The sequence below is a fragment of the Polyodon spathula genome, chromosome 15 (genome assembly GCF_017654505.1).
Source record: "Polyodon spathula isolate WHYD16114869_AA chromosome 15, ASM1765450v1, whole genome shotgun sequence".
Lineage (NCBI taxonomy): Eukaryota > Metazoa > Chordata > Actinopteri > Acipenseriformes > Polyodontidae > Polyodon > Polyodon spathula.
The window spans coordinates 10,371,888-10,390,678 of NC_054548.1; the positions used below are offsets into that span (position 1 = coordinate 10,371,888).

The 18,791-nt window shown below is 36.2% G+C and overlaps 1 protein-coding gene across 7 annotated transcripts in view; it reads right to left on the reverse strand.

Moving 5' to 3' along the window:
• The window catches only part of LOC121327814 (dystrophin-like), a 222,876-nt gene that overhangs the window by 96,846 nt on the left and 107,239 nt on the right, over window positions 1-18,791 (reverse strand). For all 7 annotated transcript variants that reach the window (XM_041272024.1, XM_041272029.1, XM_041272027.1 and 4 more), the window contains exons 12-13: window positions 12,779-12,951; window positions 6,571-6,727 (exon numbers count right to left, since the gene is read on the reverse strand). In XM_041272024.1, coding sequence (XP_041127958.1) covers window positions 6,571-6,727; window positions 12,779-12,951 — 330 coding nt within the window. The remainder of the gene's footprint in view (window positions 1-6,570; window positions 6,728-12,778; window positions 12,952-18,791) is intronic.

Genomic DNA, 18,791 nt, shown 5'->3' on the forward strand with positions numbered 1-18,791 from the left:
GGGGTACATTTATCCGATTTTGAATTTACAATGATTTCTTCAGGAAATTTTAAACATTGTAATGAATGACCCCAGAAAGTATTAAAGTATTAACTACTGTGTTCATTTAATTTTCACTTAATCTTTTGTGTTTGGTGTTTTTATACTGTTTGGAAATGCATTTAATTTATAATACCAAAAGTTCACATTGAAACCATGGCGATGAAAAAATTAGTATGTGCATATCTCAAATTAATGCAAAATTTGGCAAGACACAGGGAGCTTATAGAAATAATTGCTCGATATGACAAGTTACTTGCTGCTCACATGGAAATAAGGAACCGTATTTACTAGGATGTCAAAAAACATACTGAATTACCTGATTTCAGCCATATTCTTTACTGTGCTAGAAGAAATCAATAAAGAAAGGAATGAAGCTTTTTGCACGGCACATTGATTAGATGAAGCAACATGTTTCCAAGCCGAGCCAAGCCAAGCCGAGGCCTCATGGTACAGCTAGTTTCACACTTAAGAACATAAGAACATAAGAAAGTTTACAAACGAGAAGAGGCCATTCGGCCCATCTTGCTCGTTTGGTTGTTAGTAGCTTATTGATCCCAAAATCTCATCAAGCAGCTTCTTGAAGGATCCCAGGGTGTCAGCTTCAACAACATTACTGGTGAGTTGATTCCAGACCCTCACAATTCTCTGTGTAAAAAAGTGCCTCCTATTTTCTGCTCTGAATGCCCCTTTGTCTAATCTCCATTTGCGACCCCTGGTCCTTGTTTCTTTTTTCAGGCTGAAAAAGTCCCTTGGGTCGACACTGTCAATACCTTTTAGAATTTTGAATGATTGAATTAGGTAGCCACGTAGTCTTCTTTGTTCAAGACTGAGCAGATTCAATTCTTTTAGCCTGTCTGCATATGACATGCCTTTTAAGCCCGGAATAATTCTGGTCGCTCTTCTTTGCACTCTTTCTAGAGCAGCAATATCTTTTTTATAGCGAGGTGACCAGAACTGCACACAATAATCAAGATGAGGTCTTTCTAGTGCATTGTACAGTTTTAACATTACTTCCCTTGTCATTTTGTCGAGCCGAGCCGGAACCGTGAAACTCTGGCCTTGCAAGATATCTGGTACTGGCTTGGTGCTGAGCAAGGCTGGGGGCGGGGTTAACTCGTATTGTCTGAAACAATACAATCCACCAAAAGATATCACATGAATTGAGAAACATGGGACTAAACAACAGCGCGAAACAAAATTAAAAAAAAAAAATTAAACAGGATTAAAAAAAACTAAAGATCATAACAATAAAGCGGATCAGGCCTCAAACAAAGTAAATATTATGATTTAATGGATGCTGTTCTTGGTCACAGACCAGCAACGACCAGCTTCTGCGACTTGTCTTCTGGAATCGATGTGCAGTCCCACACGGAATGAACAGGTATCATTTAAAGCAGAGACAAAAAAATTAATAAAATACTGTGCTTTAACGGCAAGATCTACTGCTGTTTGTATTCCACATATTTTTTCTAATGAATAAAGTGATCAGTAATTGCACATGTTATTTTGTGGTTCTGTTATAAACCAGTCCTTAACAGAAAATAAATAAATAAATAAATAAATAAATAAATAAGATACATTTATTGGAAATGTGCTAAGTATCTGAAAATCACATTCAATATGGTCATTTAAAAAAAATACCATATATTAACATTGCATGTATAAAAACAAGTTGGCTTGGCACAGGTCGGGTGTGCAAGTGTGAAAAGGCTAGAAGTCACCAGCCACCACTTGGTACAGAATGGTCTATAGTTATTTTGTTGGTCATTTATTTATGTCTTATAAATTAAATCGATAGGATGTGCCTGATTCCTGTCTGCCTTTCTCCTACCTTAATAACTTTATTTAGAAAATATTTTGCAAAGTATGTTAGCACGGTGCGATTTGATTGGGGGGGGTGTCCCAGGCATTGCTTTTTGAATCACAGGCTCTGACTTTTCTTACAATTTTCATCCCCTGCAGGTAAGACAGACTTTGAACTGACAATGTCTTTCTGCTGGAAAATTTCATTTATACAGATGGTATTCAAAAATGTGCATAGTATGGCAATTCTGTGTACATTTTATTTGGCAAATGTTGTTTGAAGCATTAGAAGCATACTTTGTTATTGCCTTTTAGTTAGTGATAATAATAATACTGATACTAATACTAATACTACTACTACTAATAATAATAATAATAATAATAATAATAATAATAATAATAACTTGGAAAATGACAGTAACATTTGCATGGTGGATGTTAGAATATTAGTGGTGTATCAGCGTCATATATCTTTACTCTAGGCTTTAGTGCTGTTTACAGTGCATTTTGAAACACACTGGCAGTGTGTAACAGTTAAGTTTGTTAGAATAAACTATGATGGGATTCTGTTTTATTTTCTCTGCTGGATAGTGCAGAAAATGCATTTAATGTTTATGAATTTCATTACTGAAACAGAACGTTCATTTTAGAGTGTAGAATGTTTATTTTATAGTGCTAAGTATAAATAAAAAAATGAAAAACAATATATAGTTGAAATAAATACAAATTATAAATAATCGTGCTGTAACATTGAAATATAAAAACATTAAGACGCCGTGTATTACCAGGCATTATGGACCACTTGGTTGTAATAAATCGTCTTGGGGCCTATTACCCAAACAGTCCATAATGCCTGGTAATAATAATAATAACCTTTATTTTTATATAGCGCCTTTCATAGTGGACCACCATCACAAAGCGCTTTACAAGATATGAGACTAGGGTGTGTGAACTGTGCATCAGTTGCAGAGTCACTTACAAGAACGTCTCACCCGAAAGACGGAACACAATGAGGTTAAGTGACTTGCTCAGGGTCACACAATGAGTCAGTTGCTGAGCTGGGATTTCAACCAGGGACCTCCTGGTTAGAAGCCTGTTTCTTTAACCACTGGACCACACAGCCTCCTATAATATGGTAATGCCCTCTGTGTCAGGTTGTATCACTTACTTATACTTCAACAGAAAGATTCCCTGAGCTAGAGGGATATAACCCCTAGCATATGCCTATAGAACATTTGTAGCCACATCGCAAAAACAAATCAAACAATATCACTCCACCGTACATACGCACAGTATATTCTCCCTTTTCTTTAATTTTTTCAACTAAATGACTGATTATATGTAATGGAACTGTAGGTTCAATCTAAAGCTATAAAACTGAGATTTTGTTTTTGCCAAGTAGAAGAAATGCCCTCATTGATTCAGAAAAAAGCACAACAGTGCCTCCCTCGGCTGCGTGTCATTAATACCCATACATGTGAGACATGATATACCCTGATATTATCATGCTGCTGATGCTCTGAAATATCAGGAGATATGCCCAATTAGTTATTTTGTATTCAGTTATAGATTCCTGCAGAAACCAACCATACCCACCTGCTGTCCAACCATATAAAATGGGAAAACCCGGTGGGTAGCACGAAGGATGAAATAGAAATGGTGGAAATGACAAATGACTGCTTCCTAACACAATTTGTCAAGGCACCGACTAGAGTGGAGGCATGCCTTGATTTTTAGAATAACTAAAACAGAGGTCAGAGAACCACTGGCAAACTCAGACCACAACATGGTCTCATTTGAAGTGTTTTTTAAAACCCCAAAAGTAATGACTAAAGCTAAGGTTTACAATTTTAGAAAAGCAAACTATGAAGGTATGAAACAGAGACTAACAGAAGTAGATTGGAGTAAAATAGAGAAAACACCCACAGAAGAAGGATGGTTGTTCTTCAAAAATGTAGTACTAGAGGCGCAAAACAATTATATCCCTAAAGTAGACAAATCTAAATGTAAAACTAAATTGCCAAAATGGTTTAATAGATCAATTTAAAAAAATATTCAGCAAAAAAAGGCACTTTACAGAGCGTTAAAAAAGGACCAAAAAGAAAGTACGCAGAAAGAGTACACAGAACTGCAAACGCAAGTCAAAAAGGAAGTTAGAAAGGCCAAGAGAGAAATAGAAATGAACATTGCTAAGGGAGCTAAAACCAATTCCAAAATGTTTTTCCAATATTACAACAGCAAGCGAACATTCAAAGAGGAGATTAAATGTTTAAGAGATACAAATGGCAAAATCATAGATGAAGAAAAAAAAATATATATATATAAAATGATTACTTTTCACAAGTTTTTACAAAGAAAGATACTGACAACATGCCCCACATGTCATCCAGTTCCTATCCAGTTTTAAATAACTTTAGTATAACTGAGGCAGAAGTGTTAAAGGGACTAGGAGCGCTTAAAATAAACAAATCCCCTGGGCCGGATGAGATCCTCCCAGTAGTACTCAAAGAAATGAAAGAAGTAATTTACAAACCGCTAACCAAGATCATGCAGCAGTCTCTTGACACAGGGGTGGTACCGACAGACTGGAAAATTGCAAACGTAATACCGATCCACAAAAAGGGAAACAAAACTGAACCAGGTAACTACAGACCAGTAAGCCTGACTTCTATTATATGCAAACTTATGGAAACTATAATAAGATCCAAAATGGAAAATTACCTATATGGTAACAGGGTCCTGGGAGACAGTCAACATGGTTTTAGGAAAGGGAGATCGTGTCTAACTAACTTGCTTGATTTTTTTGAGGATGCAACATCGATAATGGATAATTGCAAAGCATATGACATGGTTTATTTAGATTTCCAGAAAGCTTTTGACAAAGTCCCGCATAAAAGATTAATTCTCAAACTGAACGCAGTTGGGATTCAAGGAAACACATGTACATGGATTAGGGAGTGGTTAACATGTAGAAAACAGAAAGTACTGATTAGAGGAAAAACCTCAGAATGGAGTGTGGTAACCAGTGGTGTACCACAGGGATCAGTATTAGGTCCTCTGCTATTCCTAATCTACATTAATGATTTAGATTCTGGTATAGTAAGCAAACTTGTTAAATTTGCAGACAACACAAAAGTAGGAGGAGTGGCAAACACTGTTGTAGCAGCAAAGGTCATTCAAAATGATCTAGACAAGATTCAGAACTGGGCAGACACATGGCAAATGACATTTAATAGAGAAAAGTGTAAGGTACTGCACGCAGGAAATAAAAATGTACATTATAAATATCATATGGGAGATACTGAAATTGGAGAAGGAATCTATGAAAAAGACTTAGGAGTTTTTGTTGACTCAGAAATGTCTTCATCTAGACAATGTGGGGAAGCTATAAAAAAGGCTAACAAGATGCTCGGATACATTGTGAAAAGTGTTGAATTTAAATCAAGGGAAGTAATGTTAAAACTGTACAATGCACTAGTAAGACCTCATCTTGAATATTGTGCGCAGTTCTGGTCACCTCGCTATAAAAAAGATATTGCTGCTCTAGAAAGAGTGCAAAGAAGAGCGACCAGAATTATTCCAGGCTTAAAAGGCATGTCATATGCAGACAGGCTAAAATAATTGAATCTGTTCAGTCTTGAACAAAGAAGACTACGTGGCGACCTAATTCAAGCATTCAAAATTCTAAAAGGTATTGACAGTGTCGACCCAAGGGACTTTTTCAGCCTGAAAAAAGAAACAAGGACCAGGGGTCACAAATGGAGATTAGACAAAGGGGCATTCAGAACAGAAAATAGGAGGCACTTTTTTAATATTGTTGTAATGTTGTAATGCTGTTGAAGCTGACACCCTGGGATCCTTCAAGAAGCTGCTTGATGAGATTCTGGGATCAATAAGCTACTAACAACCAAATGAGCAAGATGGGCCGAATGGCCTCCTCTCGTTTGTAAACTTTCTTATGTTCTTATGTTCTTATACCCACCAGCAGCCCTAGAGGGAAAGCTGTGGGATCGTAAAAGAAAAGCTGGCATAGGCTAGAAGGGATCCTGGGGTGAAATGGGGCAGTTAAGAGGGACAAGAAATATTAATCTATATACTATGCCTGGGGAGATAACTACCCAAAGCTAAGGCAATGAAAATGATACCATTAGGTTGGGTACCTGCATAAGAAGCTAATGGTCTGCAAGCTATTTTTATACCATTATAGCAAACCAGAGGATCATTCATCAGCTTAGAAATGCAGCTTATTGTGTAATTAACTAAAACAATTAAATTAGTTTCCTTCCTGTAAAATACATTTAAAAAATCTTAATTTCCATTTTTATGGGTACAGTACATGTTGTATACACGCCTCAAAGCCACCAGCATAATGGAAGGCTGAAGGACATTTATTTAGACAGTCTTGGCATTTGTTTAAAATGTGTAATGCCATTCTGTATTGGGTGTACCTAGCTTTTTACTGGTTCAAGCAAGGGCCCCGATGTCAATACCCTGTAATGGAATTGGCTTATACAAATTTACCTCAGTAATTTTGCAGTATTGCAATGCTTTTCTCATTGTTTACCATGGTTTGCCATGTTTTTAATATGCATTGCATTGCCATGCACATTATCTTTCTGGGCTTTTCAGTGCTTACCCATAGTTCCACTCCACTTTAGTTAACTTTGTTATGCTTTTACTGTGGGAAACCTTAATAGGGGTGGGGTTGATCTAGCAGTCCCTTACCCTGTGTGTATCCAGCTGCTTTTGGACGGTAGGAACATCACCCCCAATGGGCTTCTGTCTGGTCAGTTCCTCATTCTTTAACTGGAGCCAAGCAAGCAGTTCCTGGAGAGACAGGTGTAAACGCTTCCACTGCTCGGTGCTGGCCTCTAGATAGGACCTAAATAAATGGGAAAGAAATGTAACACAGGAGTCCGTAACCAGGTTCTTACAATAGTCTTACAAGGCAGATTTGAAGCTGCTTAAAGGACATGACATACAGCACTACATTCATCTGACTTTGTTGTAAACTACAGATATTATGTCTAGTTTGCAACAGGTTACTACAGGTCAAATACTACATTTTTTGTGTAGTATGGAAGGATAGGAATGATTTCTTCTTTCACACTGAGTTGAATTGAACCGGAGAGACATCAATTATTATCAGGTGATGTAGCAAACCTAACAAATCACATAGACTTATAAAATGCACCATAGTGTTTTAATTTAAAAGGATGGTAATGGTTCATTTATACAAGGGACCAGTTTTCTTTACTAGTTATAAAAAGTAAAAGCTATTTTGTTTGATTTTCTTGAGAGACAGAGCATACACACAATGAAGAATTTTTTTTTTAAATAATAAAGACAGTTTCTAAATGACTGCAGGGACCTAGTTCATCTAAGTCCCTAATACTTTTTTTGTACAGCGTTAATGTTTTGCTGATTTGTATTTCCTACCACTGCCAATGAGATATGCTGTGAATGAGTGGTTATATCCCAGCAGGTTATCCTGTTAAAAAATAATTTGGAATAAATGAAATGAATACACACATAAATTGTCACCAGAGTCTTTTGTTCCTGGAGAAGATCATAAGGATGATAATATCATTCAGCCTGAATGGAAAACATAACTCCCTTGCTCCCAGTGCATCTTTTTATTATTATAAATTTCCAAGAATTTCAGTTGAGAGCTTTTCTGCAGGATAGCATATTCCACCACTAGACTGACTGAGGACATATTGAATGGTACTTCAATGCATACCACTACATGTGCATTTGTGGCAGTGATTTTGTACTTAATATTAGCTTCAGTTAACACTAGTACCCAAATCCCACCCCATACAATTTCTTTACGATCATTGACCTAACTTTAGAGGTGCACTGATGCTCAAAAATGGTTTCCATGGAAACCTGTTCTGACCAGAGCTAAGATGGAAACAAGAGACTTCCATATGCCAAGTACATTTTGCCACTACTTTGTCAAGAGAGAAAAAAAATCTATTGAAAAAAGGAACACAACACAAGGGTTAAACAGCCTTCAACAAAGCGCTTCATTCAGAATCATCGCTTGTTCATGACAATCTATGGTTCCATTCAGACAATGAGTACTGTATCATGTTTATTCTCAGAGAACTAAGCTATCTGCCAACATCCATAAAGAAAATGTCTTTGCTACTGAATTATTTTCAGAAGAAAGCTTTCTTTCAGGACACACTCGAACTTCATCCTGTGGCTGTCTTTTTTTTTTTTTTTGACACTGTCTGATACAAAGGTACTTTACTGTACTGTGCCTTGGCTTACAGCTGCACAAAATCTGGTAAACTGCATTCACAATAACAAACAAGAGAAGAGCGAGCCTTCAAAGACTAGTGTTACAATAGGGATAAAACAAGAGCACTCACCCACATCCTCCTTACAAAAGTATACTAGTATACTTCACACATGGAAGAAGCATGGGACAAATCGAATGTGCTGAACCTTTTTATTTTTAACTTTGTATCTAAACTCAATAAGTATTATGACTCATGAAAATCATATCAGACTTAGAGATCCTCCCCAGGTAAAAGTTGTTAAAACCTGCTACTGTATAGTACGTCTCATAGTCCCGTGTCTTTCAAATAAACTAAAACAGTGCATCACAAAAAACCATCAAAACAATATTGTGTTTATCAATATGCTCACCAAATTCCTCACAGATTTGTCATAGAACTAAAAATATAGGGGAAACTTGACAACAGCAGGTAAGGTTTTTTTTTGTTTTATTTTTGTTGTTTGACTTTGGTTAAAATGTTGGTATTCGAAATTTATTTTGCATATATTTATGAAGTTTTAGTATAAAATGAACAATACAACTATTTAAACTAAAATGATGCTGTTTAACACTAGAAGGCAGTCATTTTGACCGTTTTGGGAATTTAAATTTAAATTGCTGTGTGTGTGTGTTTAAGATAAGCAGTTGTGCTTTCTTGACTTTTCCTAAATATATGTACTAATTCCCCTGAGAAAGAAAGAATCGCGTAGCTGCAAAAATTAGTGAGACAAAATACTGTCATACTTATTCTGACCAGGCACGGTCAGATTGACCAATACATGTTATAACAATTAAATGTTGCGGTATTATTTGTGTTTATCGGTTAGGACTTGAGGCCGTATTGAAGTTTATCAGTCGCATTCCTCAAGTGAGCTGTCTGTTGACATTTCTATTGTTTCAATGAGCCTCTGATAGCCCATCAATCAGCCTTGACAGCTCACACGGCCAGGCTGTTTGTCTGCACTAGTTACTATAAGTCACATGTTTTTCTAAGAAATTCACTGTTACCCACATACACATTGCAAATCGCTGAAGAAGCAGGACAGAAAAGAGTGCTTGGAATTACTGCAAATTTTACCAAACATGATTCTGATGCACCAAAGACAGATAGGGCGGTAAGTGCACTGCATATTTTGAAAAGTGCCATATCTGTGTGATTTGTGCCAGCACTTTGCTTTGTAAACGATTGTAAATGAAGCCAATTCCGTTCAAATGTTTATTTATTCATGTCATTTTGATTACAGTACGTCTGTGTATAAACGCATAGCTTTGGTTGTGTCTTGTTGTTTAGGCAATATAAACCCATTTATTAAAAAAAATGTTGACGCTTATTTACATTGCTTCTGTTGTACAGTTTTGTATGTATATGATATACCTGTGTATTACACACATTTATTTTCAAATATCTGTTTATTTCATTTTTTACCGTTTTTTGAGGATACGCATTATGTAATATGTCTGTATATAAACACAGCTCTGTTCAAATGTCCGTTTATTTATAATGTTTCGGTTTTGTAGATGCTTAATATGACGTTCCTGAATAAAACTACGACTTTTATTCAAGTGTTTGTCCTTTCATTATAATATGTATGTTGTTTATAATACGACAGTCAAATTGATCAGTCCTGGTTGTTCTAGGTATGCCTATAAACGCGGTCGTTCTAGTGTTAATGCGAGTATGTAAACATGCTAGTTTTACAGACCAGTGTCAGGTGACTTTGTGTTGGTGGAGAAGCAATCCAAAGATATCATATTTCAGTCTAATAATCCATAGATGTCCTATTGGGGCTCTGGCCTCAAGCTACCTCTTTAAAATTAGACATGTAGAAGTAGGATCTGGATTGAGGGAGATATATATCTGACTAGCCCCTGTGGGTTTATCTGATATTGTCTGGAAATCTTATTCTTTGTAATCCTGTGGGATTACACTCTACATGGTTTACAACATGTATGAGGCAGTGTGACCAATTTGTTTGAGGAAAGGACTAGGGGACTCATTTTTCAATCTCATCCAGTGACTTCCATCACCACAGGGCAAGTGGTCTACTCCAGGCACCTCTATTCCACTCAGCTTTAAAATTGAACACATTAATAGTGCCTTACAGTAAAAAGGATGTGACATCTTAGTTATGCTGTGTTGGATAATAATAATTTCTTCTAAGATATCCTTTGCTGCTCTGGAGCCCTGCTGTCAAGCATCACATGTAAATTAGAGAGGATGAAGTGTGGCTCAACTTATCTATATCTTTTTAGTGCTATTAGCTGGAGTCCCAGCTGTGGACTTGCACTCATAATCAGGCACCGCAGCAGAGATTCATTCATGGTTTCACATTCCTACTCTACTTAAATGCTGCTCTACTGCTGCTTCCTCTAGACAAGGGCGTTTGGGGTTCAAAGTAGCTGGGTCCCTGCATGGCACTGCACTGTGCATACTGCTCTTTTCATTTTTTTTCAAAGGAGCTGGAAAGCAACTGCTCCAGCCTGGGTTGAATTTGCATTTAAAGTGTTTGCGCTTCTTTGAGTTTTCTGTCATGAATAACGTATATCTTTCGAAAAGCGAAAAATCCCGAGATCCACCAGTACTGTCGCGAGATCGCGAGCAGGTCTTAATTCAACTTAGAAATCGTGTGTCTCGCAATAAATTCACGAGAGTTGGTAATACTGTACTTTGCTTGCAGTCAAGAGGTTTTTAATACTTTTTTCTTATTTCTCATATTTATGTTTTTTGTTCTTGAAATCTCATTACAGTAATGCATCCAAAGTTTTTTTTTTTGTAGTTTTCCTAAACATTTATTCACAAAAGAATGGACATATATTTCTGAAATAAATATGTATATTGTGCAGAATTTTTCATAATTTACAAAGATCTGTACATTTTGAAAATACATCTTATAATTACTGTTTGGTTTTTTTTGAGAAATACTACATGTTCGAATGATTTGTCTCATTACCGTAATATTTCTTCAGGTTCTCCAGTGATGCCTGGAAATATTTAAATAAAGTTTTGATTACCCATAATTCCCAAACCAGGAAGTGGTTCCCAAACCCAAGCTGAGTAATTTTCTTGCAAATTCACAGTTTACCTTGGTATCCCCTGTGTGTCCCACTTATTGATCCCATTTCCGTAATGTGTAGAATAATTATACAAAATTAATGAGATTTAAGGAAAAAAAAAGAATTAGTCCAGTCAGACATAAAAGTGCCTGAGCTTTCAAAGCCATGACTTTTGAAAATCACTATGGCTGCCACGTTTTATTTGCAGAATCATACTAGGCCTTTTCATTACCGTTACTCTTAGATCTCATTATCATGTCAGTTATCTTAACAAAAACCCGCTGCGATGCAAAATTACAGCTGTGATAACTGTAAGACTTATTATATATATATATATATATATATATAAAAAAAAGTTATTTCTAGCTACTTATAGTGACTGCCCTAGATCAGTTTATTGTTGAATGTTATTATTATTTTTTTTATATTAGGCTATGTCTTTCTAACTGTTGAATATTCATTTTTGTTGGATAATGTCTTGTTCATTTTAGCACACAAAAACCGTGAACAGTCTAATTTTGCCACTGCACTTTCAACCATACCTACTCCAGGAACGAGCTGCACTATCTGCTCTTGCTCTGCACACCTCCTAATACCCAGTGCTCTCCCAATAAAGCCTTTTGAACGCACTGATTGCGTATCGACAATTGGTACACAAGCCTTACACAATCTTCCCAAAGCCAAAGGAATTCGTTATCAGAAGCCGCCTCATAAGAACAGCTACTGTACCCGTTGTTTCTGTTGGGATTGGGTAAATTTAGCAGCGGTTGTTTGGTAACAGAACACAAATATCACAGAGAGGGTTGAACTGCACAGTACTGCAAGTCAGGACAGTTTAAAATATGTTCTATTGTTATACTCCTAAAGGAGCATGTTATCAAGGATATTATATATAATATAGATTAATAGCCTCGTATATATATATATATAATATTATATATAATATATATATATATATATATATTGGCATCGTTATCCAACAATTGCCTTTTAGTTAATGAGAATAATAAAATGTTTTAAATGCCAATAACTGCATTTGGTGGCAGATGTTGGCATACAAGTGATGTATCAACATTGTGTATCTTTATTACAGGCATGCTTATTGTTTTGTAATTTGTGTATTTTATCCCACCCCCACTAGAAATTTGACAAAATTCAACCTGCTGTAGTGTTCCTGTCAGTGTGCACCAGAAAAATACCTTCACACAGTCTACCCTGCTGATAATGGGCAGTTATAATACTAGAGGACTATGGGATAGCACAGCGTTACACTGACAAACCCTATTCCTTTGTTACCGAGGCAACTTTATCGATCTCTTGAACACATGCTTGGATGTAATAATAATAATAATAATAATAATAATAATAATAATAATACATGTGTGTATTGTTACAGATATATACTGTGTATTCTTTTAACTATCCATAGTACTTAGTTTAGTGTACAACAATACATCCCTCAATTGGCAAAGCTCTAAACTTCTTCACACTGACAATTAATCCATATGATAAATTCTCTACTAAATGGAGTCATCTGGGTGATTATGAGCCAACAGATAAGCAACTTAAATAAAGCACCGTATTTACCTGATGCTGATGGACTTCTTACGCAGCTCGCTCCATCTGACGTTCATGTTGTCCAGCCGTCGATGCAGCAGCGTGGCATCTTCTGAGCCCTCCAGAGACTTCAGGATCTTCTGCCCATTCTCATCCAGGCTGTGGAACACCTCAGTGTGGGCCTCGATCTCTGCCTGCAGGTCCTGCCAAGCAATAGAGAATTTTAGAAGACATACAGCAGATGTATTCTTCAGTCCAGAGCCCCATCACGTCATACGTTATATTGGTCTCAACAACCTGAGCTTGCAGAGCAAAACAAAATATCATTGGCTGTGTCTAATTTCATCCAAGGTGCTACCCTGTTGTATTTGCAAGCATATAGTATTTGAACAGTTTTTTATTATGATTATTATATATATATATATATATATATATATATATATATATATATATATATATATATATATATATATATATATAGTATCCTAGCTGGGTCTTTGAGCTAATGAATATATGGAATGAGCACCGATAATATCTCAAATTGTCTATTATAAGTCTATACCAGCCATTTGATATTCGAAGTCTGCCTTAAAAACCATTAAAAAAAAACACAATAGCACTTCAAAATGTTTCAAATGAATATCTACAAATTCTACATGCTAGGAAAAATAAAGCATTAAATTAACAGTCATTACTCAGCACTACCAAGCTTCCAGCACACCAAAACAGACAGAAAGCAGATATCTGTGTTTGCCTGCAGGCACAACAAATCAATACAGATATTAGAAAGTAAATGTTTTGACACCACAGCTTTGAAAGGCCTTGTTAATAAAAGGGAAGAACTTCCTCTTCAGTTTTCAGATGATAACGTTTGGATACCTTTAAAGATCAAGATATTCTGGCATTTTAACAATCCACCTAAATTCTCTCTCGTTAATATGAACTCTGAAGTTTTGCAATAGACAAACATAAGGAATGGAAACATGGAATTGTTTCTTTAGACAAAACAAAACATCAAGTCATAACGCTGGCAAAAAAGAGGTACTTTCCTAATTTTGCATGGCAATAAAGAAACGTGAAGGCAATGTTGGAAGAAGATTTTTTTTTGTAACTTGTTTCATACATAGTAAAACTGTTTACTGTATTGCTGTAGGTAGTTAATCCACATTTGCTCATAACGTCTTTGAGTTTACAAAACTGATGCTTGTTGTTTATTTCTCCTCTTTAGCCATAAACTCAAAACAGTCAAAAATATTTTGGTGAAGGCACTAACTGAAACAGCTGTCTACTTGTCTTAGTTTCTCAAACATTTTTATTTAAACTTTTGAAACAAATAGGCCCACCAATTATGTGATAAAGTACCTCCATGACTGTTGAGTTGAGGATTTAAGTTTTTTTTTAACATTTGTCTACATGTTTTAATTTATATATTTATAAAATTTGAGAATTAGACATTTGGGGTTGATTTAAAAAATGCATACCAAGCACTTTGCAGCACTGGAGAATCCCAGTGGATTTAACCAACCACCTATTGTTGGGGTACTTCCAGGATAACCAATTGGCAGATGCAATGCAGGGTGATCCCCCACTGCTGTAAAATGGTCCAAAAGTGTCTTATCCCTGTGAGATACTAGTTGGTCAGATCAACCCCTAATGCTGCAGTTATCTATAAATATACTTTATAACAAATATACTGTTGATGTTCCAGCTTCAGAAACCTTTAATCACCCCCTTGAGACCTGCTGGGAGCGTCATATTCTCATCATTACACAATATAAAACAGTACTGTCTTGAAACAGACGAAAGAAAAATGCTTACATCACGTTTGCTCCTGGTAAGACAGTTGTTAATACATAATAATCATAATAACTTTATCAGATCATCCATAGGAAAAAAAAAAGCATCTTTGACAGCACAATTTACTACTGACAAACCCACCAATATACAATATAATCTAAGGTGCATATTTTGTAAAAGCAGTTCTTATATTATGGACCTGAGCGTTTATAGTCTCTTAAATCTCTCTTTCCTACTTTCAACTGAACAAGAGACCTTTGAGGTCTTGAAAGCTTGTGAATAATTATTATTTAGTTAGTCCAATAAAAGGTATCACATCCCCTTCTCTTTGAATAATAAACTTCCAAACCAATAGTTACAATGAAGAGAGCTTAAATTCACCTAGAAAGCATTTGGGAATCTTTTTATTTAATACCTGTAAGAAAATGTTTGTCTGCCAATATAACCAAGAATGTAAAATGTAAACCCCACAGTGTTCCTTCTAATTGATTTAAGAGATACCAAACCAACTCATCCCTCTGCTAAACAAAGAGAAGCACATTGAATAAATAGGTATCAACCATCGGTGCCGTTTGAGCACCACATACACACAAGCATTTCAAACACTAGGAATAACAAATAATGGCTATTAAACTCTGACCTTGGCCTTGACATTGTAGGTTTTCCTGTGTAACATGTTTACCCCTGGACTAAAGCACTGCTTCCCGACGTATCACCGCTACTGTCAGGACACCAGCTCTCCACACTGGGACAATTTTCCAGTTTTTGTGCTTCGTTACATTTCACTGGCAGAATATAATTAAGCACACAAGCCCTACTGGTCGATAAAACACAGCCACTTTGTCATTTGGATGAGAAAAAGACGGGGGGGACGGGGGGATCAGACAGGGCAGCGAGTGTAGGAGGCTTTCAGAACGAAAAACACTAAATAGGCCACTGACAGACCCATTCTGTACAGCCTCTTCTCTTATCGCTTTATAATTAGGGGGGTGACTTTTTTTTTTTTATTTGAAAAGAAACTTCAATGCTCCTGCCAAGTGCACATTCCATCCATAGACACCCAAGTAACAGGATTCCAATCTTCCTACACAGCACATACATTCTCCACACGCTACATTTGTCTATTTTTCAAGGCTTTTTTTTCACATTTAATTCTATACATGTAAATATAATAATAATAATATCTTTATTTTATATAGTGCCTTTCATAGTGGACCACCATCACACAAGGTAGGCTTTACAGAGTGCATTATATGCAGAGTCATTATATGCAGGACATTGATTTACAATCTCAATGATTTAACATCTCACCTGCAGGATGGAGCACAAGGTGCAGTGGTGGGATTTGAACCAGAGACCTTCTAGTTACAAGCCCTGGACTTCAACCACTGGACCACACTGCCTCCTATGAATACCTCAGCTCATAATCACCATGCAGCTATTTAACATTCAGTTTTTATATACTATGTAGATGCTATTTTCATGATTAAAATTAATCTTGCCTGTGTTTCCCACCCAGGGTGAGTTATTAACCCCTTATTAACATCACTACCACATAAAAAGTTAGCAAATAGGTCCGGTTTAAACATGTTAAAACAGCAGTATTAAGATCCGCCAGTATTAAGATCAGTGGTTCTCAACGTTTTTTTTTGCAACAGGCCCATTTGTGTATTTCTCATAGTCAAGGGCATGATCCTTTCACTCTTTAACATTTAGCTAAATACTTCTTTATAAAATGTGAAATAAAAAGAAGTTATAATAATACAGATGGAACAAATGCAGAGTTTGAGAGCACAAAGTAGTATATTTAAATGGCTTTAGTTCCTCTAACAATATATCAGTATTTCAGTATTACACTGTGTCAACTGCAGCAGAAGGTATCTTTCTGGTCTCGTGGGCACATGTTTGCCCAGGAGCACTGCTTTGAGAAAGGCTTAGATCATCATATACTAAGACAAGTTGCAGTGCAGGAATATTTATTGGTAGAATATTCTAGCCACATGCAAGTTGCATTTTTTTTTCAATAACTTTTCAAAAACTATACTATGCATTTAAAGGGCACATAAGGACCCTTAAAATGTTCCCATGTGTTGCTACAGCTGTTTACGTAAGGTATATGTATTGTTTAAATTATTATTATTATTATTATTATTATTATTATTTTATTTTTTTGACCACTTTTAAATTGCATTCCCTTCCTCAAAATGACTTCCCATGTACCCGCATGGACCTCTCAGAACTACATTTCCCATCATCCTTCTGCTCACTGGTAAATCCATCTCAGTTACATATGTGAGTAGGGAGGGGTCAGCACTACAAGACTATATATTTAAAAATACATGATAAAGGCTTTGTAAAAGCTATCATGTACTAAGAATATGAAAAAAATAAATTGACAGCAGTTTGCCCATTCACTATACCCTGATGTGGTATATGGCGTACTGGCAAGTTTAGGTTTTGATATAGTGTATGATGCATGACTGTGCTGCTGATCTTACCTTGATTAGTAATTGTAGAAGGAACTGAAATTTTACATCACACTAAACACTGATTTACGAGTGTACCAACATAACCAGCTGCCATGAGCAGTCCCGCACAGTAACTTAAAGTCATCACTGGTAAGTGTGCTACAATAATTACTGTACAACAGCAGTGCTTTCTATTTCCATTTTGCATTTGCACTTTGTCAACACGTTGACCTTACTCAGCCTTTACACAGCCCACTGTTCTCAAGCTTGATCTTGAGTTATCACCTCCAGATGTGTGTGTGTGTGTGTGTGTGTGTGTGTGTATGTGTGTAATTCTCAGCCTACACCCTTTTCAGTTAGGCACAAGGCTTCTATAATCACACTTTATAGTTTATACACGAGTACCACCAGAAATTGAAGTGACACATATGTGGGATACACTTGAGAATACAGGGAAATTAACACAATGTAATTACATGTTTGTAACATTATTTGATATACATTTAAAATACATGTTGTTAATGTATGAAGTTACAACCTCACAATTATGTGCTAAATTCATACAGTAAAAGCTAATGGTAGCTACAGTGTAATTAATTACATGTTAATGTGGCTCTGTTTTGAGGTGTGATTACAGTTTTGTGGGAATTTCTTATTAAAAAGCATGTAAGGGTAACATTGGGTCAATTATTTGCAAAGACCTGCCTTCTAATGAAAAACCCATAAGGACACCTTAATGTGTTAACAAAGGATAACATAATAATTATACCAATTAAAATACTCAAAGCTCACAACATTATTTCAACACCCCCTATACCTAGATTTACCTGACAGTAAATTATTCACAATCTATGATCTTCGTATTTGTACAGACCTTTGAACTACAGAGAAAGTACTCAGATGTATTCCTCATGGTATTTAATGATGAAGCTCACAATGGCCTCTGTAATAACAAAAAGCTGTGTCCAGTCTTAAAATGTTTACAGAATATCAGCACAACACTCAATAGTTTTGAAAAACAGCATTCAAAACAAATCTCATTTACAACTTATAAGCTATATGACAGGGGTTACTGAATCTCATTTTCATTTGCTGCTGATGAATGTCTGCTTATTGTAGCGAGAAAAAGGTTCATGTTCACTGTAACTGGCCCCCACAACTCCTAACTAGCCCCAGGGGCCTTAAAACTGAGCTTGAAGATTACCCAGCTGTAATATTGCACAACACTTTTGATCTCTGAAGTCAAGCTTAGCACTTGCACCTTCTGAAATGTAATTGCTCCAATTCAAACTACAGTGAAGCACCACTTACTTTCAGCTGCTGCTTGTGCAGTTTATTTATCCCATCCAAAAGACAAAAAAGTGATTCCACTGAAGTTCAGCTTTGACATGACTTATGAGTGCACCATCATAACCAGCAGCCAGCAGCAGCCCTGCACAGAAATGTAAAGTCATACCTGGAAAACAAGCTACTTACTGTACAAATGCTCCAGTCCCAGTCACTCCAGTGGAAGTCTATTTCCATTGTGCTTTTGCATATTTTGTCAACAGGTCAACCTTACTCCAACTTTACACAGTATATTGTGGCACTAGATACCCCTGCAATTATATTTTCCTTTCCCCTTTCAGTTCTGAGAAAGTCACATCACCAATGCAGGCACACTTCTGATGCAAGCAGCTTTACCTCTCACTCAGTGACTTAATGTCTCACTGCCTGTTTCCACTGACAAGTAAAGACCGTCTGTATAATTTGGAGGAGCCACTGCTATTAGTTCCACT